We start from the raw sequence: 25,864 nt of genomic DNA, 5'->3' as shown, positions 1-25,864 counted from the left end.
TCTATGTTGGGTAGGCAAATAAACTCGTGAGATTGCTTTCCTTTGAAAAGGATTTTTTAAATGGTACCTGTTACTTGAATGTTGGCCAGTTTAATTTGGATTATTGCTTCTGACAATTAACCTCGTGTTGGGCTGCACTTGTCTCATTAGCAATGTGGCGGGTGATGAACTTGGATTCATGAGGGCTCAGCCCTCACCTGGGAAGCTCACCCCCCAGGTCTGTGCCACTGCTCTGAAAACCAGCAAATCCATGTAAAAGCCGCCCATGGAGGGCTTGGGGATTAAACAAATGTATTGGAAGTCTCATCAAATTCATTTAATAGTTTTGCTGGGAGAGAAGGTTGAGCAGCAGAAGAGGCATGGGCATGAAGTTTCAAAATACATTGTTTCAAGGTGATCTGATTTTAATATTTTTCCTATTTTCAACTTCTGCTTTGAGGCAGAATTTCTCCTTCAAAGTTTATCTGCTTTAAAAGCAAGATTTTAAATAGAAAAGGAATAGAGTGATAGGGAGGAAGGATAGGACTAAATAATGAAATAATACAGTTCTTAGATTCTGTTTGAATGTAATGCTTCATCTGCCAGGAAATGATCACTTGATTTGTTTTTCATTTAAGCAAAAACAGTTACGCAAGTTGTGGTTTTAAGAACTGATTCCCCCTCTTTTTCTCTCCTGGTTTTTATCCACTGAAGCAAAATATCTGTTGCTTCCACAATCTACTGATCTGTGTTACACGGGGACTATTCAGAAATGATGTTGTCTTTTGGTAGCGATTTGATGATGAACAAAAAGATTGAAGATCATTTTCTTCAGTAGAAATAACGACTTTACCAACATTGTGTAGTTGAAAGCTCGTCATCTAAATATCATCAGAGAGTAACTACTAATGTTCAAACCCCAAGATGAAATTGAGAGATTTCTGACATTACTAGGAGAAAAAAATGTAAAAAACCTTTTTTCCCCCCAGTTTTCTTCTTTTTATTTTTTTTTTTTTTCATTTCTCGGTTATCCCAACATGCTGTGTATCTATGTCTAGATACATATCAACTGTGTAGTGTCCAGAATTGCTACAGGTACATGTATCTTTGTATGCAGGAATGGGGGAGAAGTGTTAGTTTCTTTAAGTGTTTTATTTTTTCCTTTTAATTTAAATTCACTTTGCATTTTATTGTATCAGCTCTCTACAAGTACTTTACTACTTTAGCTGTGAAAATCAGTAAGGGGAGCATGATTTAAACTGGCTGCTCTGTTCTCTTCCATGATGTGGCAATGCATATAATATTTGCAGCCACTTAAAAAGGTATTATGCATGTTATTTAGAAATAGTTATTCCATTAAATATTTAATAATGTATACATGAAAACTGATCCAGAAGAGAGTATATGAAAAAGATTTTTTTTGGCAGCAAAGTGGGTTATTTTAGTAGGAAAATGAAATCTTTTTTTTTCTCCTTGACTGCAGGGAGAGATGGGTCTGTGCAGCCAGCCCGTTAAATGTGTAGCCCATACGTGCGCAGTGAAGAAAGCTAACGCTGAGCTGTAAATGTGACTGGCAGAGATCGCCGTGACTGCCCGTCCTGTTCCTTTCTCATCTACAAGGGTTGCTTCGCCCTGGCCTGGGAGCTTGTGCCTTTGTGTTTCCTGGGCTTCCCTGCCCTGTATGGGCTGAGTGAGTGTGCCAGGTACCCTTGGACACGGCTCCTGTGGAGCAAGCATCCCTTGTGCATCGCAGTAGACCAGACCCATGGCAGCCTCTAGTGGTCTCCTTCTCTTGTTTATAAATTTGGGTAAAATGAATGGTAAGAACATAGGAAGAAAAGTCATGACTTTTTAAAAAGTGTAAGTTGTTGCCTAGGGGTTATGGTTTGTAGTCTGGAGATGTATTCCTGTAGAACTGGGAGGTGGCTGGCCATCATTCAGAGAGGGGAGCAGCATGGCATGGGCAGGATGAGGAAGGTGACAGTGATGTGGCCCTTGGTGGGCGTGTGAACAGGTACTGACTAGCAGAGCTGCTTGCTATGGGGGATTCTCATCCAGGGGTGAAAGCAGCTTATGGACTGTGATGAATTTGAGCTCTTATTTTAGCAGGAAAGAAAACATTAATTTATTTTCAGGCTAAAAATTAAAACTATTTCCTTTGTACAGAAGGAGGCCTAGAGGACTGGCAACAAGTCTTAGGACCATTTTCTGTTGGGGTAATTGTTTTGGAGGGTTCTGATATCTCACTGAAGCTGAGGAAGAATGTGCGTCACTCTTGCCCATCAGCCTGTCAAGTCTACCCATCTCTTGTGAGATACGGCACTGCCAATTCCTTTTCCCCAACTGGTAGTAAAAACCTCAGCCGTGATAATAGCATAATTTTGCAGTTCTACCAAGATTGCTTTAGAGTTTTGGTTGTGACATTCAATATTTTCCTTCAGTATAAAAATTACTCAAAGGATGCTTTGGGTATGACATTCCTTTTATTTAAATAAGGCACATGCAGGCATGCAACACAGCTAATGCAATATGAAGTCTTTTGTACACCACATGCCTGGATAAAAGCTGGCTTAAGTCCTTAATGTCTTGAAACTGGCACGTGCATTTCATTCCTTTTTGTAAAGAGCTTACATTAGCACAACCTAAAGACAGAGAATTTTCATTACGAACTGTTATATTGCTTTCTATAAATTAACAGTATTCTTAAGACCTTTCCAGATGAGGGGTGGCCAGATCTTCAGTTCTCTTCTTTGGCCATGCAATGGAAAGTATTTCACCTCAGAGTAACAAGAGGGTAACACCTCAGAGGTTACATCTACATCATCACAGTTGTGACTGGTCACACTGGCTGGGACTCTTATTGCATGAGCTCTTACAGTGAGTTATTCTGTGATAAACTGTAAACCAGAGCTATCATCAGGGGAACAGGAAAGCTGTTTTAATGCTGACAGGCTCCTCTGGATTTTCATCCACCGTAAGCTCAAATGTGAAATGGAGAAAGGAGGCAGTGTTTTTTTCCAGGTGGACATGCATTACGATGAATGCTTGGTCCTCACTTAGAGTGCTGTCCATCAAAAAGATGGGCAGAAAAGCTGAACTGCCTCTACTCAGAGAACTACAGACCTGAAGAGGTGCTGGAGTATCCTGTTGTGGTGGGTGTGTTATATCACCTCTTTACTCCACATACTCTTTTTTCTTTTTTTTTTTTTTTTTATTGATTAGAAAAAGAAGATATTTCAAATGGTTTTGAAGTTTGAATTATTTCAGTATTTTAACCATCTCAGACTTCTGGCATAATTCTTTAGTAATAGAGTTTCTACTCAGAAGGTCTTTTTCTTTGCAATTTATACCTGTCTTAAGACCTGCAGTATGAAACAACCAATAATACTCCATGTCTCCAAATGAACAACAGACTTTGGGGGAGTAAAATAGGCTTTCATTAAGATGCAGATACCCAGAGTGCAACCCACATCCCACCACCTGAGTGAGTGCCAAGAGCAGGGAATAGTTACTGGCTTTGGGAAATGACTGTGTCGGCAGAAACCAGATTGAGGCTTTTCCTCCAGGGTGACCTTTGAAATCAATCAGGTTGTGAAAACTATAAACCTCCCAAAGCTGCCTCTTTGTGTTGCTTTTCCTGTGCTGGTGGTGCTCCCTTGGTGCTGAGGTTTACTCTGGTTCCCTGTGTGAGTAGGGAGAGGAGAATGCGTCTGGATTACTGTAGGGTCATTCTGCCTATTCTTTTGGGAATGCATGTGCATGCAGTGTCTTCATCTTCCTACATAAGACTTCGGGAAGTACTGTTATTTATATCTTATTACCTCCTTCACTATGATGTTATTAGTTGAAATCCCTAGTCAATTACTGTGTATTTGTGGTACAGAGGAGAATACTGGCAGCAGTACAGGTTGTACCTTATGCTGAAATAGCATCTTTGGTAGATTCCAGAGATTTTCCAGTATTGGCACCATGTTCTGAATAAGGCGCCATCTCAGTGTATCTTTATTTAATGATATTCCCCAGAGCTGCAAATGGGTCTCTGGATTCCTTTTCTGCTCATACATATGTAGAAGTTGTGCATATGTGGGTCCAAGACACCTGGGGCTTTGGGAGATTATTAGAAGTGACAGTCTTTTCTCCCTTTATCACCATTTTAGCTCTTTGCATTGGAACCTGAGATAGAATTTAGGAAAGAAGAAGATCGAAATGGTGAGAGCACTGAGCTCTGCAGGAATAGGATGCTGGTACAGGGGACTGTACCCAGGGCAGTGATCATACCTCTGTGCTCAGCATTTGTGAGGCAACACCTTGAGTAGTGTGTTCGGTTCTGGACCCCTCACTACAAGAGAGATACTGAGGTGCTGGAGTGGGTCCAGAAAAGAACTGGAGCTGGAGAAGGGTTTGGAGAATAAGTCTGAGGCAGAATGGCTAAGGGAACTAGAGTTGTTCAGTCTGGAGAAGAGAAAGCTCTGGGGGGACCTTATTGCTCTCTACAGCTACCTGAAAAGAAGATGAAGAGAGGTAGGGGTCAGTCTCTTCTTCCAAGTAACAAGTAATAGGACAGGAGGTAATGGTCTCAAGCTGTAGCAGGGGAGGTTTAGACTGGATATTAGGAAAGATTTCTTCACAGAGAGGATGGTCAGGTATTGGAACAGGCTGCCCAGGGAAGTATTCACAAACCGTGTAGATGAGGCCCTCAGTGATATGGTTTACTGATGGCATTGGCAGTCCTAGAGTAATAGTTGGACTGATGATCTTAAAAGGTCTTTTCCAACCTACTTGATTCTGTGTTTCTGTGGTTTAGTACAGAAGTGTTGGTATTAAGCAGCAGTTTCTTTTGCCAGAAGGCACATCACTAGGGCTGTTGTGGTAACCTACCTCTTAAGGTAGTGCCACGGTAAAAAAACAGTGAGGCCTGGGAGTGCTGGTGTGCTGCCTTCCGGCTTTGTAGGTTGAGAAGCACTGTGAGCTACTTACTGGAGGATGGATCTCAGGAGATACTAGAGCTTTGCACCATCTCATGAGGGTATTTGCAATGCTACCAGTGCTTGAGACTATTGAGTCATGCAGTGTCTGATGGTGTCCCTTAAAATCCTTCAATGGTTTTGGCTGGGATAGAGTTAATTCTCTTCATAGCAACTCCACAATTTCTACATGCTGTGATTACACGAGAATCCTACGAGCAGTGTAAAGAAGCAGTAAACTTCTGGGAACACTTCAAAGCATGGTGGTGTGTGCTGCAGACCTCCTCAAAAAGTGAATAAATCTTTCCAGTTTTTGCCATGTGCACAGAAGTTTATCATTCAAATTAAAATATAGTTCTTTCTATCTTTCAGTCTTTTATTCACAAACTGACTAACGTGAAGATGAAAACGCTAACAGGATCAAAAAAAGGATCTGGCTTTGTAAGAAAATAGGCTCAGTTCTAGGAAGGTGTGGGCTAAGAAAACAAATCTGGGTTCATCTCAGCATAATGTGGGCTCATCCACAGTACAAGGGAAAATTGTTTTTTCTGAGTCTGGTAACAGTTCCTGCTTGCTCTGAGTCATCTCCTCTAGTGGTGAACGAGTCTTTTTTTTTCTCTTTGTTTTCTGTTGATAGGAAATGTACCACAGTGCAGTAACCAGCAAAGCTTTATTTAGACTTGTCAGAAAGGCAGAGTTGTTTTGCTCATCCTGGGTAGAAGAGAGGGAGATGAGGAACCTGAGAATCAGGTTACTGAAACGAGTGTCAGCCAAGGGAAAAATTGTATTGAACTTAATTGAATGTGCTTGATTTTACAGCACTGCCCAAGTTAGGGACCGAGATTATTAAAATGTATTTTGAAAAGAAATATTGCAACCTTAAAGATACTATGTCTCTCTTTAGTAGATAGATTTGTAAGGAAAGGGTAAGGTTTGATCTGTTGCCTTTTACCTGTTTGTGAGCTGTAAGGGAGATCTGAACCTAAAGCTTAACAAACCCCCAGTCTTCAGTCTATTGCAGATTCTTAAATAGATAAATTCTTAAATGTGCATGTACATTTACATATGGATAATTCTGTTTCCTTATAATTTTTAAATTTAAAAATGCTAGAACGCAAGTCTTGCCTCTTTTGCTGGCTGCTTCATGGCGGATCTAGTTCTTAACTGAATGTAATTAAAGGTACTAGGATTGAGCCTATGGAAATTGTGTGGTCTTGAATGGATCTGCTTGCAATAACGCAGCTACAGAGAGCAAAGGGCTTCTGAGTCAAGTTTCAGAGGTAATAGCAACCCTATCTTCACATTTATGTTGAATTAGTGTCAGCAGTTGTTGTTTGGGTGGACCACTCCCCAAAGAAGTGCTTTAACCCCTCACTTTCCTCAGCAATGCATGCTTTTCTGTTCTGCTAGTTAGCCATTGGCCTGCTAGTTCTTCCCATGTTAGTGCTTTTTTCCATGGAAGTCAAGAACTGAATGGTGGGAGGAAAGAAAAGGCAGAAAGCAAACCAAAAGTAGTAATTTAGTAGTGACAAAACGTTCTGCTAGTCTTTGTACACAGTGTAAGGAAAACCCCAGAAGACACACATTTTAAACTAAAGAGATTAAGCTGTTGAAGTGAATAGGCCAGAATATGAAACTGCATTCAGTTTAGGGGTTGGTTTTTCAGCACAGTGTGTCCTTATTTCCCTTTGGACTTGAGACCCATGAGTTTTCAAATCTACTTACAGTTAACTCAGAGATAGTTGGCTACTGTATGTCTGCAGACTGAGCCAGACTTTCTGTGCTCCATGTATTGTGTTACTGTGAGTAGGCAGGATATTCAGGTTCATACAAGGCCAAACAATGTCTGTAGGCTTAATTCTAAGCCTATTAGCCTCTACAATGCCATATTAGCAATGCTCTTTTACAGCCTTTACAGCCTGTGTATTATGTATTCAGTTGCAATGCCATGTTACTATGCTTTTTTACCTGTTCAGTGGACTCTTTCTCTGTGAAGCTTACAGGCAATCATTGAAGCTGGGTGAATTAAAGGAGCTTGGGGAACTGGCATCTTTTTAAAAACAGATACAGGTTTTTCCCCAAAGAAGGAAAACATCTACCTCTCCTTCTCTTCTCCATTCAAAAGCATCACAATATAAATCCAAGAAAGGCTTCTGGAGGGTGGGGACCAAAGGCTGTCTGCCCAGATGCCATGCTCTCCTTGCTGGAGGTGTTGTGAGGCAGGCTGTATCAGTGGCGTTGGACTAGCTGGAAGCTAGTGAAGAAGGTTGGAAAGCAAATGTTTGTGTAAAGTTCTGTTTGCTCATGTTAAGCCCCTTGTAAGTCATGAAGTGGCAATACAGTCACCGGGTCCAGAATTTGGGGCAAGATGATCTAGGCCTTGTTTGTTGTGGTTAAAGAAACCTGTGCAGTGGAGAAAAGCACCCCATGTTGAGTACTCTTGCATTCACATTCCTTAGCTACTGAAGCAGTTACACTAAAGCCCCAATATTCTTCCTGTAAGGCTGAGGTCCCCACTAGCAGTATCTGTCTGTGTTGGCTGTCTGGGAGGCACTAAATTATAGACAGGAGCTGTGGTCCCAGTGCCAGGCTGGGGGATGGCAGACAAGCAGCCAGTGTTTTTCCAGAGACCCTGGGACTCACAGAGGCAGCTGCTGTCCAAAGCAAAAGGAACAGTGGTGGTTTAAGGTGGCAAAGCAAACCTCCAGGCATGGGAGCTGCTAAGGAAGCTCTGATCAAGGAATAGGCTGAGTTGTGACACAAAGACATTTGGGAGCCACTGCTCCCAGGGAGGAAGCTTTGCTCACGTGCAGCTGAGTGAGCTAAAGTGTTCCCAGGACTGGGCTGTGAAGGATCTTACCATAAAAGTAAGAGTTGTCCAAAAGGCAGTAATTTCATACAAAAATGGGGAAAGTGCCATGCTTTTGGCTTTATGTGAGGATGGTGTTAAGGAAGGAGCAGGTGCTTCAACCCTGTGGGCATTTGGGCTGCTTGTTAATAATACTGCTTAGAAAAGTAGCCTTGGTGTGATGGTGCCTCTCAGGAGAGGACAGCCTGGTGGAGGGTAAAGCTGGGCTCCAGTCTGACAGAATTATGAAGGACAACTGCTAAGATCTACTTAATATCCTGGATACAGTAGCCTTAATGTCACGAGTTTTCATGACCGAAAAGACTTGTTTCATGCTATGGAAGTGATGTTTAGATCTCTTCATTCATATATTCTTGCTATCTGAGGTAAGTGCAGACTTATCCCAAAAATGGCAAAAGAAAGATATTTTGCAGGTCTAAATGTGGTTTTCCTCAATGGAGGTAACAGTTTTAAAAGTAATACAGAAAATGTAAAAAATACTTGGTTTTGTAACATTTTGTCCCTCCTTTGCTTCGTTACCCTCCTGTTTATTTGTGGTATTCATGTTCTATCATGTAACAGTTTTAAAAATAATCCCCTCAAGTCAATAACATCAACCTATTTTTTCTTCGTTTTTCTTTGTTTCCTGACCCATTATTGGCTGTTTTTTCAAACAGAATAGAGGTTGGAAAATTAAATAAAGACTTTCAAAATAACAAGCTCCAGAAAATTTTATTTAATTTGTGGGTTCATTCTGTTCTCTCTCTCTCTCTCTTCCATCCCCCCCCCTTTCTTTTTTTTTTTTTTTTTTTAGAAGATCTTTATTAATTTAGTCTAGTAACTTAGTGCCCATATTAAATTAATCTAATAAAAGTCAGGGTCCTCACATAACGTTTCCCAAATGTGAAGCAGCATCTATTACATGAGGCACAATCTTTTTACAGTAAAATGTAAACCCGATATGCAGAATTGCAAGGCATCAGACTGTTTGGTGTGTCATTTAAGTCAAATACTTCAGTACAGTCATGCTGGAGGAAAGGAATGGGCAACACTAGCATTCAAAAAATTAAAAACTCAAACCAAGCTTCATATATCAAAGCGATTTTCATCTGTGAAAGTACTCTGAAGTTCAGCAGTTAAACCTTGTAACACTAACAGTCTTTCTATTGATACTTGCATCCATGTTTCTATAAACATTTTAATATATACTCAGATAAATATCATTTGTATAGACTATGCATTTACATGGTAATATAAGTCTGTATTGATACAGATGTAAAAGCTAGAAAACCTAGATCTGTTTAAATTGACCAGCTCATAGATGTGTTGTGGCACCACAAAACTGCATTCTGTAAACCACCATTAGTACAGATCGTTTGTGACAGCATTTTAAACCAGCAGCAAAGGCCTCCAGCAACAGCCGTAGGAGGAGGTTTGCATTGCAGAGCTTCAGGTAGGTTTCCCTGGGTGAAGGTCATGCTGTTGTGCGGAGCCTCGAAGCTGCACAGGTCTCATGCACTGGGGTACAGCATTCGTCATTCCGGGAGCGTGGGTGTTCCCGCTGATTTGTGGATGTGTATATCACAGTGTAATCACATAGTTTATTCCTGTTCTCTCACTGAATTATTTATTATGGCCTGAAGTGAGGAAGGAGGGAGATTCTTTTGTATTGGCATAAACATAGGATTATGTTCGTTGTGTGCTTTCAATCACTAAATCACTGATATGTCAATTGGCGTAATGCGATCTACCTCACAGGGATGTTATGAAGCTCAATTAATTAATGCTTTTAAAGTGCTTTGGGATCCTCTGATGAAAGGTGCTTTAGAAGTTCAGGGGAGGATAGGTCACAGAAATTCAACAGTATAATATGGGCAACCTTATAGTGATGGGCAAAGGCAGGGTAATGTTTTTAGGTTTCCCTAAGAGCTAGAAAATGCAGCTCAATAATATAATAAAAAAAATAATATAATCGGGGTTTGTTTTTTTTAAATTCTTCCTGTTGCCTTTTTCTCATTTCTGCTTGAAAAGTCATTGCCTTTGCTGGATTAACAATAATAACTACAAATGATGCCTTTATGTTGTTATGGTTTGATGATACACTATAGCCAGGGTACAGGTTAGAAACACAGGCTGAGTTATTATGTACCACAGGGTAGTGATTTCCTGCAAACTGATTTATGGATGAATAATTCTATGCACTTGTTACATGGAACAGGCAGTTTTTAATTTCTGTAACAAAGCACAGCTGAACAAAGGAAAATTGCATGCTATAGCATAGGGACAAAGTGGAGGATAAACAGATGCAGTCAACGTCACTAGAGCCTACCCATCTCAAAGGGAGAGCTGTCAGTAGTGGTTGGTGGATAAATGGGTTAATAGCTGCAGAAGTGGGGGTTTTATTGAGTGTTTCACTGAGTTTTTCATTTGGAGATGTAAAAGGAATCAAAAGTGTTTGGGTGCTAATGCTGATTTCCCTTTAGTTTCTGTTGTGTTTTTAAGAGCTGCTGTTAAAGAGTAAGATGTTTAAACGAATAGAACTCAGAGCATGGCGACAAATATTGGTTGTGTTAGTCACTCAGCCTTATGTTTGCAGTTGGTCACCCAGGCTGTGATCCTATGCAGGAAAGCGAGCACTAGGACACCTAGGACAGCTCTGGAACACCACAGCCACGTGAGGCATGGGTCTGGTGCAGTGTTAACTGCAGATTCAGATGTGCTCAACATATTTTCAAGGTGTAAATATAGCCCAGAAGATCTTAGCTGGATTGGTCACTGCTTATGCCCTTAGCCCGTCTGAAGCTCACATAAACATGGTGGTGTTTGCTGTGTCTGACTGTACAGGCACATGTTCTTGGCTGAACTGGATGTAACTTCTACTGCCACAGCCTGCAACGTGTTAGTAAGCATGGAGCTGTAGTGTAAGAAACAAGCTTTGCACTTCTCCAGTTTCCAGCCTGAGTGTGTCCATCAATCCACAAGGAGAACAATTGTCTGCTTTAACACTTCACCCTGTGTGAGTCTCAGCATACATTTGCTTATGCTGTAGAAAATGAGAGATTTTGGTGTTGCGCTTCAGGGATTCAATTGGTTTGTCTGCTTAGTGTTGTCAAGTGCTTTTCTTAACAAAGTTTGGTAAGGAATCAGTGTTCTCTGCTATCCTTCTTTTTCCCTTTATCCAAAGAACACAAAATTCCTTCTCTAGCCCTCTCTGTACATATTTGGGCAAGTATTACTTGTGATTCATTTTGTAGCTGTCTCCAGAAAATGTTGAGGTGGGGGTGGTGATGCTGATACGAAGTTCGAAAGTGTTCTTCACTTGATTCCTTTATTTTAACCCTCACAGAGTAGGATTTTGAATAAGTTGAGTTGATCCTGCATAACATACATACAACTATCCATTCAAGATGTAACTCAGGTATGCTTATAATTTGTGAAAGGTGAAATCAGGAGTCTAGCCATGGTGGGAGATGGGAATACTTGGTGAAGGGAACCAGTGACAGTGTGAGGCACATTCTGGTACTGTTTGATTTGTTTAACTGCAAAAAGCAATTTGGAAAACGGCAGGCAGTGTCATAGCTAGACTGTGAGATATATACTCTAAACCCCAGATGTGGCATTCTTAGAATGAGGGTACTGTGTGGTTATCTGTCCATTTGCAAAGACAAAAGAGGCTCCTAGGCCATACAGGTAAATGTTTGCTAGGTATTGAGATCAGCCATGAGGTAGCTGGTCAGGCCTTATGTTCAGTGTATTGTTCTACTTTGATATGCATAGTTATCACATTCTTCTCCGAAGGAGCTGCATTTTCAATGAAACTAAATTGAAAGCACTCTGGGAGGGTGGCACTCTGTTGGCCTGTGTGGAACAACGGCAGTGAATTGCAGTGGTTGTTATATACGAACCTGGCGCTTGAGCTCACTGAAGTTTGAAGAATGTTCTGGCATTCTTGTGGGTAAAAGTTGTTATACATATTTTTAACTGGGTTATTCTTTCCTTTTTCCCCGTCTGCATTCTTGTGAAGCACTTAGCTTCATACAAAGCCTGTCTGTAGAAGGACACGCCATTCAAGAACCAGCAGCCAGCATGGATTAGAGAATCTCTTCTAAAATATGAAGGGCTTGGGGGTGAAATCTTCTGAGACAACTGTTTGTTGAATCCCACTTCACTCAGAGCATTCTGGTCTGTTTGGTCTGTTTATTGTCTTTAATTATCTAAGTGACCTGGGCTGCGTTCAGCCATTTCTAGATGAGTTCTTGAGAGCTGTTCTAGTTCAGCCATTTCTCCAGTCTTTGCAAGCTTTGAAATCTGTTGAACTTTCCCTTCAAAGAACTCATACAAGAAAAGAGTCCAAAAGGGTCATTGATAGAGAAAGGAGAACCAGACTTACTAACACAGGAGTTTTGTGAACTCATAGAAGATGTGCTTTCAGATTTCCTGAGCAATCTGGTCTGCTGCACATTATCCACACACAATTTTGAGCAAGTCTGGAGCTGACAGAGCCGTGATACTCCTGGAGCAATAGTGGATTCGTTAATAACACTGTTAGTGACATCTGTGACCATTGCTCATTCCTATCCAGACTTCCGTGTCTCAGTTGTGAGACACAAAAGGTCAGTCAGACTAGTTAAAATGATTTTCTTAAAGGCCTGAGCTGTACCACTAGGAGTCAATGAGAGGAGCAATAAAAATCAATGATGTGGAATTGACCCCTTGCTACCAGGCTGTTCTCATGTATAACACTAGAAACACCCAGTCCTCAATGAGAAGGGACCTTTTTACAGGGAAAATTTTGGTCTACTCAGATTTTACTGTGGAGTCGTAGAATCACAGAATGGTTTGGGTTGGAAGGGACCTTAAAGCTCATCCAGTTCCAACCCCCTGCCATGGGCAGGGACACCTTCCACTAGAGCAGGTTGCTCCAAGCTCTGTCCAGTCTGATGCTGAACACTGCCAGGGATGGGGCAGCCGCAGCTTCTATGGGCACCCTGTGCCAGTCTCACCACCCTCACAGGAAAGAACTTCCTGATGTCTAATCTAAATCTCTCCTCTGTCAGCTTAAAACTGTTGCCCCTTGTCCTGTCACTACATGCTCTTGTAAAAAGTCCCTCTCCAGATTTCTTGTAGACCCCTTTTAGCTATTAGAAGGCTGCTATAAGGTCTCCCCTGAGTCACTCAGAGATGTCTTCTAATGTGCAGAGAATACGCTTGCTCAACAAGCTGGCATCATCTTCCCAAATGCAACCCAAGAGTTGCTTTAAGTACAGTGCCATGAAATAAACCACCTGTGAAGTCTGCTGAGAAGCTGGATGGAAACCATGGCTTCTGGCTATCATTTGGACCAGCTTAATGTGCTCTGGAAAAAAACTTCACACGTCATATCACACCGGCTGAAAAAACAGCATACATCAGCAGTGCTGCAACGCAGAGTAAAGGACTCGCAGCAGGTGCTAACGTGCAGAGGCACGGAGCATTATGGTAACACCTGTGTTTGTCTAAATCCAGCCAAAACAATTTCCTCTCCAGTTGTAGGGGGGGATTAAAAAAAAGAAGTAAAACCCACCTTACTTCCAGTAGTAGCAGACGTTTCCTGTAGAGCAATTCGGGTAGGATTTCCCTTGGTGCACCCTGGCTGCACTGTGGTGTTCCTCTATAAACCCTTCTTAGTTTGGGGACACCTTTGGTAACTTCGTTGACCCCCCGACCATCTCTGTCTCCTGCCAGCATTGCCAGGCCCAAGCAGTTGCAGATGGTGTGCTCTCCGAGTGCTTTCCTTAATTGAATGAAAAATAAAGCCTCTTGTAAAATATTACCAATTTAGATGTGACTTATGGGGCACATATGATGCTTATTTTTTCAATTACATGAGAACTTGGCGTGGTTAAACATAGGAAGCCAAGTGTTCTGTGAAGCTGGTATAGATTTCTGGATTTTTAGGTGATTTTTGCTTTAAATTATTATATAGCAGAAGGGGGTGAAGGAAGTCAGCAGCTAAACTGTGTTTTCCCAGCATGTATTACACTCAGTGGACCCTTGATGCTCATTTCATGACTAATATATGCTGTACTATATGCATTTCTTGTTGTCACCAGAGATAACATTAAGTAAACTATCCCCTTAAGAAAAACAGCTTTTCTTGGCAAGTGGAATATGACTCAAGGAGCCAGCACTGGAGACATACGGTGCTGTGAATGAGTGCTGTGTGTTACTTTACTGGATCTGAGTCCAGGCACTATTTATACTGCAGCATATTCAGCACCAGATTGTTAAATCTTAATACTGAAACAGTGCATCATTTAAATGTTTTTGTTCTGTTTATGTCCCATTTTCAAGCATTGGATATCAAGCAACACTTACTAACTTTTTGTTTCATTTGGACAAGATCTCCCCTTGCCAAACGCCTTCTAATCGCCTCTTGAAATATTAGCCCTTCTGTACCAGCATGTTACAGCAAAACTTCATGCCGCTGGGGATGACCTAGGTCACTTCCATCTTCTTTCAGTATGTGATGATAGAACACCTTGCGAAGCAATATGTCAGTGGTAAATGCAAAGATTGAAGTTCTAGAGAAAAGGAGTTGTACTAGAATTACTTTCTCTTCAACCTATGAAGGAATGGGGGAAAAATATTCCATAGCAGGTTAATTCGTGGGCTCATAAGCATTGTGTTCTGTTACTGTCTCTGTGCAAGAAGCTTTGTTTCAGTGTTTCAGAGGTGGTACTTCTGATCATATTTGGGAGATCAGGTTGAAAAGCTTTTGCAATTTATTTCAGTTTGATTACTTGCAGAACTGGCGAATAGCTGGGAGTAGAAAGTGAGAAGGAGAGGGCTGAAGTTTCTTGACATCACAGCATCTTTCCAGATATGCAAAGAGGTTTCTTGGAGCTTGTGTTATCGCAGAGGAAGTAGTTTTTGTATGTATTAGTGTGTTAGTGTATTTTTGGCCATAGTGTTTACAGATGGTGTTTTTGAAGATCAGAAAGTAAATAAGCAAACCTTAAAAGGCATCAGTTTAAATGGGAGAAAAGAGAAAAGGTTATTGGTGTCTTGTAAAGTGGTGCTGAGAAAAGTTGTGTGAGCAGAACAGTGAGGCACTGGGAACATAGTGGAGGAGGGAATAGAAGGAGTAGTTGGCAAGCAGAAAAAGGCTGAACCGCTTTGCTCTCATGTAAGATGGCACTGTGGCTTTCTTTGTTTGGCATCTTCCTGGAAGTCATTCCTGGTATTAGTCATTGTTTTTGGTGTGGGCGGGCCCTCTGCAATTGTCTAAATAGAAATAATACCTCTGCACCAAATGGTTTACCATCCAAGTTTACAGTCTTTGTGACAAGCTCATACAGAAGAGGTGATGATCCCTATTAAAGAATGAACAGAAGTAGAAATAGAACTTAACGCATTCTCTCCTGCCCCCAAAATGCTATTTTGGATCTGTGGTCAGCTTCTTGCAGTTGTTTTTTTTTTCCACAAAGAAAAGCAACTGTCTGCATGGTGCAACTTGTAGGTGGGAATGAACTCTTCCTACTTGGTGGATTTCCAGTGCTATCCATCCACACTGGGAATAGTACCATGATTAGATTGTAACTGTGTGCTGAAAGCCCACACATGGGAATTTTCCTCTTCAAGTCAAAACTAACGCATTTATTTACTGAAGGGTTTTGTAGACTGCAAAATTGGGACTACAGAATATTTAAAGCTTGTTCTAACTTAGAGAACTAGGCTTTAGTGGGATGACGAAAGATGTGAAGGGAGGAAGCCTCCTGTGCTTCCTTGAAGTAATTTAAGAGCCAGAAACATGTCAGCAGCTCTCTGCTAAGCATTTAAAATCTATTCCTACTCTTCTCCATTGTTTGCTTCAGGAGTCAGTACAACACGTCTTTTTGAGCAAGACTGCATTAAACCTCAAGGCAGATCATGAATTTCATGAGCAAACAAGCGTATCAAAGCGTTTAGTAAATGGCTGGTAAAATATAAAGTATACTTTTTTTGTTTTCTTCTTAGGAATAATCAAGCTTGGGAGGTGGAATCCCCTCCCTCTCAGTTATGTGACTGATGCACCAGATGCAACAGTAGCCGACATGCTACAAGATGTCTATCATGTTGTGACATTGAAAATCCAATTACAAAGGTGGGTGTTTCTGAACATCTGTCCTTCTCTATTCTCTGAGCTGCTCTGTCGATTACAGCATTACTACAGAGATTAGCACATCCTGTCTTCATTAATTTCTGGTCTTTTGATGAAATGAAAAGAAAAATTAAGAGAAGGGTGGGTCACCTGGCAGCTTTTTGCTGCATGTTCCAACTGATTTGTATGTTTTTTGAAGTAGCAATGTGGTAGTAGGGAGGGGAGGGCCAGAAACTCAATTAAGTAAAGATACGGGGCCTTTAAAGGCAGCCCTTTCCACAATTCCTAATTTAATGGGTTATTGAGGCCTTATTGCGTCAAAACAACAAACTCCTTGCCTTTTTTTTAGGACCGCATAGTGAGAATCCAGGTCTTCATCATGGGGAGGAGGGGAGCTTTTTGACTTTTCTTTTTTCTCCAGTGGCCTTCCCAGTGGAAAGGCAAGAAGATGAGGAAGGGATGTGTTACTACATATTTTCCTTCCTGCTAGTTCTGATTAGCAAAGCAAATGCTCCTGATGCCCCCACCCACCCCGCCTCTTTTTCTCCCCCTTTCTGTCTATTGACCTTCAAAAGAGTCCTCAAATAGTTACTGATGTCTGCATAAGGAGTTGCGGCAGGCCCCTGGCAGTGCATGGCATACTCTAAACCTGCTGGTAAGCCTGCATTGCACAGTCTGCTATAGCTCTATGGCCAGGAAAGAGGCAAAAATAACAGGCAGACTGGAATAATTTGCTCACAGTTCTTTGAAGCTCAACTTGAAAGGAGAGGGCTCCAGTGGGATGTGTGTGTGTGTCCTTTGGTGGCAGGTATATATCCTCCAACTGTTCAGTTCAATTTGTAATTTGGAAGTAGCTAGTGCCTCACTAACAGCAACATTTCATTCCTGTTACATCTCTGATGGAGCTTGGGGTTTCCAATTCCCTCTAATAGGCCTTTCATTGGCTTTATATACTGTTATCATTTCTCAGCTAGGCTTCATCTCTGCAGCATAGTTGTAAAAGAGCATCTAGAGCCTGCAGCTGCTATGAAACTGGAGTGAGGTAACTCATCTCCTCAGAAGTACCAGGAGTCCATCTAGGTTATGGTCACATATATATCACTGGAGGGTATCAGCGTAAGATCAAGGTCTCATTCTTTATCTTCAAAGTGCTTGAATGCCTAGGTGAAATGTAAATAAAAGGCAGCCCTTGTCTTTGAGATAAAGATGGTCATTGACTACTTAAACTCCTCAAGTGTAACTGACCTTTCAACTCCAAGGGCCAGACTGTATAGGCAGAGCAACCTCAGAGGTTTATTGGAGAGCATGTATTAAGTCTCTCAGGCATGAATGGCAATGCCAAGCTTCTCCCAACTTTCTGATGTGCTTCTCAGGTCTGTCCCCATGTATGTAGGCACAAACTGTAAGCTTGTTAAATTAGAAGTGGCACAAGTCACAGAAAGTCAAAAGCTTCACTAGATAATGCAGTTGTTGTAGAATGAAAGTGAGAACGAACTGCACGTGACAGATCTTGGGCATATGGCTTAATGGGTTTCTGAAAGGCTCCTGGATACTTGAACAATGAGGGCAGCAATAAGAACCTGTATAACATGAAGTTCATTGTTCAAAGCCCCACCTCCACACAATGAGGACCCTTACTCTTTAGGGATTTTGTTAGTGACAGGGTGGTAGATACGTTTATTTTTCTATCCCAGCAGGAGTATCTTTCTCTGCCTGAAGTTTCTTTGCTCTCTGTCAGGCCCCAGAGGGAATGGTTATACACACATATAATACGGTAGTAGGGTTAGCTGATATTCCTGCCATGTACTGTCATTCTTTTAGTTGAAATACACATCTTCTGGGAGTCAGGCTTGGTGAGGAGGGGAAAAAGCGAAGACAGACCTTGATTGATTGGCTGGCTAAGCAGGCATCTACTAGGTTATGCTCACTGCTTAAAGGTCTGCAGTGCTTGTATGCAAAGAGTAAGCATCTGTGAAGGTAATGTTTCTGTCTACTTCTTGCTTTCTGTTTTAACAGTTGTTCAAAGTTGGAAGACTTGCCAGCAGAGCAGTGGAACCATGCCACAGTTCGCAATGCCTTAAAGGAACTGCTCAAAGAGATGAATCAGAGCACATTAGCCAAAGAATGCCCTCTCTCACAGGTCAGTGTTTTTAACAGGCTTAGGAAAAGCCAAATTTATAAAATCTACAGTTCATATTTGTTCAGTAAAGGTCTTAGATGAAACAATTCCATAAATGCCAAGTAGGTTTCTGGTTTTCTTTAGAAAGGAGAAATTCTAATTAATATGCAAAAGATCATACCATATTTTCTTAGTGCATTTCCAGGTGGAAATTATGAATGAATTTCTTGGGTTTTATCCTGTTGTTCACAGAGATGTAAATTCTTTACTTAGACCTTTATATGAACCTTTTGCAATGCGACTAGTGGTCCTGAAATGCAGGATTTGAGTAGCTTCTTCTCACTAGCAGAGGCCTGATTCCCCTACTAACCCATAGGTAGCTCTCTTCAGCCTCCAACTATGATAAAAAATGTGCTCTTTTAACAGTTGTGCCCCAGTTTCTAGGAAACAGCACAAAAAAGTGTATACGTAGTTATGATAAAAAAAGAACAAAAACTCAGTCTCATTCTCTGTGACTGCTTTACAAACGGCAGTAGTGTCATGTCTAAGACACAGGTTCCTACAGATCTCATTAGCTCTTATTTGTTCTTTCATAACGAGAAATTAATAAAAAATTCATGACTGAAAACTTCAGCACCCAGGCCAAGTCACTTTGCTTAGGAGTGAATAATTGCCTTCTAAAAATCATATTAGCATCACTGGTTAATCTAAAAAAGTCAAAACATCAGTAATCTCTGCTTGCTAAAAATCTGTTGTTTTGCTAGCCCGTATCCAACACTTTTTCTCCTGTGGTTGCCTGTCTTGTGTTGCACTGTATGCTCATCCTGCAGTTTGTGATCCAAAGCCTCTGTGAACCAAGAGAAGTCTTTCTGTGTATAAGCACCAGAGATGAGATACAGAGCAGAGCATAGGTCTTTGCAGTCAGTAGGAATCATGTTCCTCATCTTCCTTAGCCAAGTGGGGGTCTGCAGAATCAACAAGAATGGAAAGGCTGTATAAGGAAAAGCCACGTAACTTGCCTTATTTACTAAAGGAGTAGCAGTGACTCTACAGAGCGTAAGTGCATTGAATACAAAAGTATTTTTTCTTTCACACAGTTTAATTTCTTTAAATAGAATTATGTGTGGAATCTGGTCAGCTAATGATGATTGCAGCATATGGTTGTGTCTGCCCATTCTTCTTCAATATCCAGGATAACTAAACTACACATCATTTCATATGCACAAGTCTTTTGTTGTCTGGGACTTTTTCCTCCCACTTCTGTTTCAAAGCCTAGCAGGTGGAAATGCTGCAGTTGGTTTACTCCTTCTATAGCCTCAGTCTGAAACACATTTACAAAATTATTGATGGCAGAACTGCAGCAGCAAAAATCCTGGCCCCAGTAGTTATTTAGTGGGCAAATCTAAAAGGAGATCCTTCTGTAGAAAACTGAGCTTGCTTACTTTTAAGCACGTGTAAGTGACCTTGAGTTACTAAGCTCACCCTTGAACTGGGACTTCAAGAATGCAGCTGCTATTATTATTGTTCTTCTTATTATTACTATTGCCATAAAAAGTTTCAATCTCTTTTGTTTTGGCTCACAAAATGCAGAAGATACAATGGAAGGTTGTATAGGAGCTGTCTATTGCCATCATCTGAGTATGCCTCTAATACAATTCCTTCTCCCAAATCAGTTTTAAAAAAATATCGTGCCAAATGTGAAATGTCATTACAACCCCCTTGTGGTTAATATATTATTGACAGCAGCAAATTGCAGAGTGGTCTCTTAGGAGTCAGACTGCAGAGTAAATGCTGCTGTTTATTAATGTGTTCACAGTGCCTCAAGTACAGCAGTGGAGAGGGGCAGCGCAGGGAGCTCTTGCTTCCACCAGTGACGGTGCTCTGTCTCTGGTTCCCAGTGCCTGAGCTCTCCATGCAGCCCAGATGGGGATTCTGATTGCCACTAATGGGAAATGTAATCATTCACTTTGATTTAAAAATGTTCTGTTTTTTTTCTGCTAGGTGTATTATGTGGCTGCAGCTTAGCTATCTGTAGCATACGGCTCCTGTTCAAACACATAAATCCCAGTTAACCAAGCTGGGACGAAGGAGGATAGGTTGGGGGGAGTGTGTGTGGCAGAAAGAAATCCAATTATTCCAGCATTTCTATCTTTGCATAGAGACCTCTGTCTTTCCTGTGCATTGTATAACTCATTTCAGCAGTGGCCATTCATTTTGTCCCTTTGCTGGAGCAAGATTTCTTGGGATGTGAGTGCATTCCATATTTTTCTCCTTGAACTTAGTGCACTGAATTTTCTTTGTGTGGATATTTCTTAGCTCCCTCCTGGTCTAAGTAGTTTTCATTCGACATGTGTCATGGCCGCACACATACCAGCCATATTTGCTGCTTATTGTAATCTATTTCTCCTTAAGTATTTTTCCCAGGAGTAATAATATGCATTATTTAGAAATTTGCAATTAGTCAGTTGGTTTTTTGCCGCTCTCTTCTGAACAGATACTTCCTTTCTGCAGACTTACTGAGATTCCTATTAGAAATACCTCCGGTGTTCCTTTACACTTAATTGTGAGGATATGTAGTTTGAAAGTTATCATGGTTCTTTCCCCTGCTCTACTGTCAAGCAGTTGAAGAGAATCTGTCCTGGGGTTTTTCACCAGTGGTTGATTTATTATTTGATTTTACTATTTAGTTTAAGCTTTGCTTTCTCAAATAAAGGTTAATGGGTTAATATATTCTGTCATATTTAATAGCCCTCCAATTTCAGTAATGATGTTGATTTGTTGTAGAGGTAGAGGATTTTGTGGAAGGGAGAAAAAAGAGGAAAACCCAAATTGTTATGTCGATTGAGTTAAACAATTTCCCCACCCTTCCTTACTGACTGGCAATTTAACCAGAGTGATACTAAAAACCCCCAAGTTGCCTCAGCTCAACTTTGTTCAAAATCTTTCTTTAGCAGAGGCTATCTCCATGTGAGGCTTTCAGAATACTATCGCTCGTTAAAATGACTTAGAGCAAGGGAGGATTTATGGGCAGGGAATTGCTGCTGACTGCCACAATGCTAGGTTTATGTCTCAAAATATTGATTTTAATTAGAAAATTGAATCTCAGATTTAGAGATTGAAGCTGCTGCTTAAAAAGGCGCTTACTTCATAGCCTTCAGACTCTACTGCAGTGCACTGTAGCAGCCTTCGAGCGGAAAAGTTCAAGTTCAAAGGCAGAAGAGCCTCTTCACTGAAAGTGAAAATACCTCTTGAGGACTGGACCAATTTGTACTACCCAGTTAACTCAAGTCTCTCAGTTTTGCTGATGGTTTTTAAGTCTCCAAAACTCAAGAGCTCAGGAACAGCTGGAGTCCTGTGATACTGCAGTGAAGTGGGTAGAAGGCTGGATAAATCTGGAAGAGGGAGGGGTTGTTTTTTGTTTCTAAAGCATTGTTAAAATTGAGTAAGCCAATGTGTAAGCCTTGTAGCTTTCCAGAGATGGCCAAGATCCCATTTTGTACAAGAGCCTGCAGGAGCCAGTGGGCCAGAACTTGAACCTACAGTTGGTAGCTTGTTTGAGCTGTGAGATCATCCTCACTCTCCTCATCTCTGTGCAGAAAGGTCATACAATGTGCCAGGGCTTTTTCTGACCTTTGTAGTAAGTGAGGAAGGAGGCCATAAGGAAAATGTGATTTCTGGAGAAGATGCGTTGGCTCCCCATGCGTTAGTGGTGTTAGATTGCATTTCCTTGCTGGAAATGTACATGTGCTGGAAGGATTTGACCTTGGAAGAATTCAGAGGGGGGAAAAGGAAAGCAAAATGTTATTGTTAAAAAGATTATCTCCTCTATAGAGTGGATGAAGGGAGGGGGAAAAAATAGAAAAGAAGAACTGCCAGTACACAGGCTGTTTCCCACGCTATGGGCAGAAGCATCATAGGTCTGAAGTATAATTTTGTTGAGGATCAGGTGCTGCAGAACAGCTCTGCATCTCTCTGCTTCTGTTGGCTTGTACTGAGAATCACTTAGAGGGAATTCATGAAGAATAGAGAGGGTTGGTGGTGAAGTGATATTTCTCTTTTGTTGAGCTTTTTGTGGTTTTTGGTTGTTCTGTGTTGTAGTATGTGTAGTTCCCTTACCTCTGAATGGCACTGTTAATTTCTCTTTTGGGTCATTTTTCACACAAGGGCTAATCACACGTTTCTATAAATTAAGTTGATTTATTTGCCTAACTTGTTCTGCACTGAGTAGCACGGATGTTCTCCAGTTCTTGACTGTGTGATGGTGCTGCATTTGGAAACATATCTGAGACTTCTGAAAAGCATTATTTGGATTATGCATGCTGAAGCATCTAACCTTACCTTAGGACCTGGTAGCTAAATCATGCTTGTTCTCACCCGGGTACAGTGAGCATATTTTCCCCAGCATGGCACTGCCTGTTCTTACACAACTCAAGTTTAGATGTTGTAATAATAACATAAGTAAAAACTAAAGTAAAATTGCTCTGCCAGCCTGAGCTGCAGGTCTCACCCTAGGTTCATTCTAATCTTTCTTGCATTATTATGCAAAACAATAATTATTATTTTGTAATTTTAATTATGGCTGGGACCATGGAGAATGAAACCAAGTTTTTTACTTGTTAGATGCTTCTTTTAGTTTTAAAGTCACAAATGGATGATCATGGTGCACTCACATGTCATTCACTTTTCCTGGAATAGATCTCTAATTGTGGAAGATATTTTAAAACACTTCTTGTCTTTCTTTTTGTGCTTCCAGAGTATGATTTCATCCATTGTAAATAGCACATACTATGCCAATGTGTCAGCAACCAAGTGCCAGGAGTTTGGGAGATGGTACAAAAAGTACAAGAAGATTAAAGGTAAATTGATTTTTTATGACTTTCCAAGTTCTTGAACTTCTGCTGACAGTTTGAGAGGATTTGCCTTAAGTAAAAGTGATAATAGGCTATAATAATATTAGTGAATTTGTCTACAAAGAGGGCACAGTCACAGCACATTTGAAATTAAATCTGATACTTTGCAAACAAGGCTGGTATGAAAACACAGGGCACTTAAAACATGCTTGAAATATCCCATTTAGTTGTGCTGAAAGATCAACTGTGTTTTGAATTAAGCTAAAACGTTCTGGAAAAAAAAAATGTTCCAGTATCTCAGGATTTGAAAGTTAAACTGCTGTGTAAATTACCTTAGTTGCGTTTTATTCATGAAAGCTGAAAAACATCCATCTAAGTAACGTGTGCCCTTGTTTTCTGTTTTCAATTCTGCAAAGTGTACTGGCACTCCTGCCATGTTTTATCATGTGAATCTGGTTACCAATTGAGGATTTAATATCCGACTATTAGGAGATGTTGCTCTAAATAACAAAGTGCTGCATCCACTAAAGTTAAGATGAAAACAGCCCCCTGTATATTGTTTCTATTTTTTTCTGCAATGAAATTGTGTTAGCTGATGATTGGCAGTGAATGCCTGAGGCAGTAGAATTACTGTGTCAGTTCATCCCATGCTCACTACTGAAATGTTTGATCACCTTTTAATAGTACACAAAATGAGTGACAAGGATCCCCCATGTGTAATTTGTTCTTTTATCCATCCTTTCCTTTGGGAAGACACTTATGTGTGTACTGGACCATTTGTTTTGGTAGGTTTTTTGTTTTAAAATACACGGGTGCTTTGAGTAGGATACTGGGGGGTAGTCAAAAGCTTTTCCACAATACCAACTGGCTCCTTCCTCCCCAAGTGTCCATCAGCCTTGGAGAGCAGCTTTACTCCGTGATAGGTTTTTTCATAGTTTTTCTCTCTATTACACCACTGAAGGGAAGATTCATTGTCTGAAAGAAGACATAAGCTGTTTTTGTTGTTTCTGCCTGTGATCCTTTCAGTAGCCAGGAAAATCATAACAGGATCCAAAACATTATGCAGAAATAGGGTAATGGTCTGTCCTTCTTGAGAAGCCGTTGTAGTTTTAGTTGCATGAAGATTAGCAGCTTCAAAGAGTCTGCCCTTTTTTTCTCTTAAACAGCTGGCATACATGCGCTGTGAAAGGTTGCTTGCTTAGTTTCCATAAGACAGACTAGAAATCTGCATAATAATACCATGAAGAGTCTGCTGCTTGAGTTAGGAACACACGAAACAAAATTGCATGAAATATCAGAACAAGTTCTGAGGCATCTGGTTTTCCTCTGCATGTCTGCTCCGTGTGGAGCATACCTGTAAGAGGCTCAGGCTTGGGCTATGCAGTGATTAGATTTTCACTAGGGGATTTAAAAAAATAGAATGCTTTATGCTAAAATTATTTGTGTCTAGAAGGAAGATTTTTCAGGTAGAAGTGGGGTAACAATGCAGATGAGGAAGTGGAGGTGTTGGTTTTGACCTACTAGAATTTTTAGGCTTGAATTAAAGATGTTGATTCAGTATCTATCTTAGTATCTTCAGTATCAGTACCTTGTGCCAAAGGAACTGCATAGTTTCTTTTCTCTCTAAATTGTCATTGTGTGACTCTGAAATTTTTCTCTAAATGGTTTCTTTGCTCTAAGTGGTCTCTTAATAACAGAATTTTATTCGAAGTGCTCTAACATATCCCCTTGGTTAAAAAACAATCAGAGGAATCAAACAGCTTCAAGGTCATCACCGTTCGCTTTTACTTGCCATTCTAGGAGAATAGAGACAGGCTTCCCTCCTTCCCCACCTTCTTTTTTTCCAAACTGGGCAAGGGTGCCAGTTGCAGAGGCACTGGAAGCCCTTAACTGTAGTGTTCTTAACCGTAGAGATGCCACTACAGGTTCTGAGTGTTTCTAGCACACTGCTGTCTTCCACTTTCTTCCATTCTCAGAGCATTGAATTCTTTAAGCTCTTACTTTTTTTTACTTAGTAAGTGCACAGTTAAATTGTTGAGTGCAGTAAAAGCAGTATGAAACCTCAATCAAAAGGTCAAGGATCCAAACCTGAAGAGTTTGCCAGATAACTCGGTATCTGTGCTATTCAAAGAAACACAGCCAGTCGCTGCTGTTTGGAAGTGTATGTGTGTGTTAGTAGGAGGAGAAAAAGGAAGGTTAAGGTATGTGTGAAGTAAACACAAGCTGCTATAAAGCAGTTCAAGTGGTGTTGATTCATCAACCATATGAGTGGGAGAGAAAACAAAGAGTCTATGGCAGGTACAGTGGTGCATGGAGAATAAACAGCCATACAACTTCAGGGCAGGAATCTAAACCCCCTGGAAACAGACTTCGACACTTCTTTGGATAGTTTCAATTTCTCATTATTTCTGTTTTCATCTCATTTTGTTTCTTTTCTGTAGCCATATATTCATACAGGACAGCTCAGTTAGTATGCAAAATCAGTGACTTCAGTTACATGCTTCAGTCATCGCATGCTCCTTTAATAATAATTTAAAAAATGGACTTAGTTTTTCCATGAAGGTGGATGGATGATGCGGCAATTAATATTTTTAGGTTGTAATCTGAATAGGTTGGGTAAAAACTATCATTGAGAGTCTTTTGGACCAGCACCCATATCCATGTGTAACTCTAAAGCCGGTTATTAGAAAGTAAAAGCAAAAAGCAATTCACATGGGCTATGGTGAGCGCAAAATTGGAAGGGGCTTCAAAATAACTTTACTGATGTTGCAAACTAGATGCAGGCTACAGTGTTAAATGTGTTTCCTATTATCTGCTAATGTCTGTTTTAATAAAACAGTGGGAACTAAATGGTTGCTTCTTAATCAAAACCATGATTTCCTGAACATAAGCTATGTTATTCTGTTACAAATTGCCACATATAGATCTCCTAGGTCAAACTTTTTTCCTTTCTCATAGAAATAAATAAACAGTAAAATAATT

General features: G+C 40.7%; 1 protein-coding gene across 5 annotated transcripts in view; it reads left to right on the top strand.

Annotated features, from left to right (window-relative positions):
- The window catches only part of SATB2 (SATB homeobox 2), a 140,241-nt gene that overhangs the window by 50,816 nt on the left and 63,561 nt on the right, over positions 1-25,864 (top strand). For all 5 annotated transcript variants that reach the window (XM_057419795.1, XM_057419794.1, XM_057419793.1 and 2 more), the window contains 3 exons: positions 15,790-15,916; positions 17,930-18,053; positions 22,786-22,888. In XM_057419795.1, the coding sequence (XP_057275778.1) occupies positions 15,790-15,916; positions 17,930-18,053; positions 22,786-22,888 (354 nt within the window). The remainder of the gene's footprint in view (positions 1-15,789; positions 15,917-17,929; positions 18,054-22,785; positions 22,889-25,864) is intronic.

The sequence above is a fragment of the Pezoporus wallicus genome, unplaced genomic scaffold, assembly GCF_028554395.1.
Source record: "Pezoporus wallicus isolate ANWC-B61680 ecotype Strahan unplaced genomic scaffold, APGP_CSIRO_Pwel_v1 contig_4710, whole genome shotgun sequence".
NCBI classification, from domain to species: Eukaryota; Metazoa; Chordata; class Aves; order Psittaciformes; family Psittacidae; genus Pezoporus; species Pezoporus wallicus.
The sequence above is the reverse complement of the archived record's forward strand: the minus strand, read 5'-3'. Positions and strand labels throughout refer to the sequence as shown.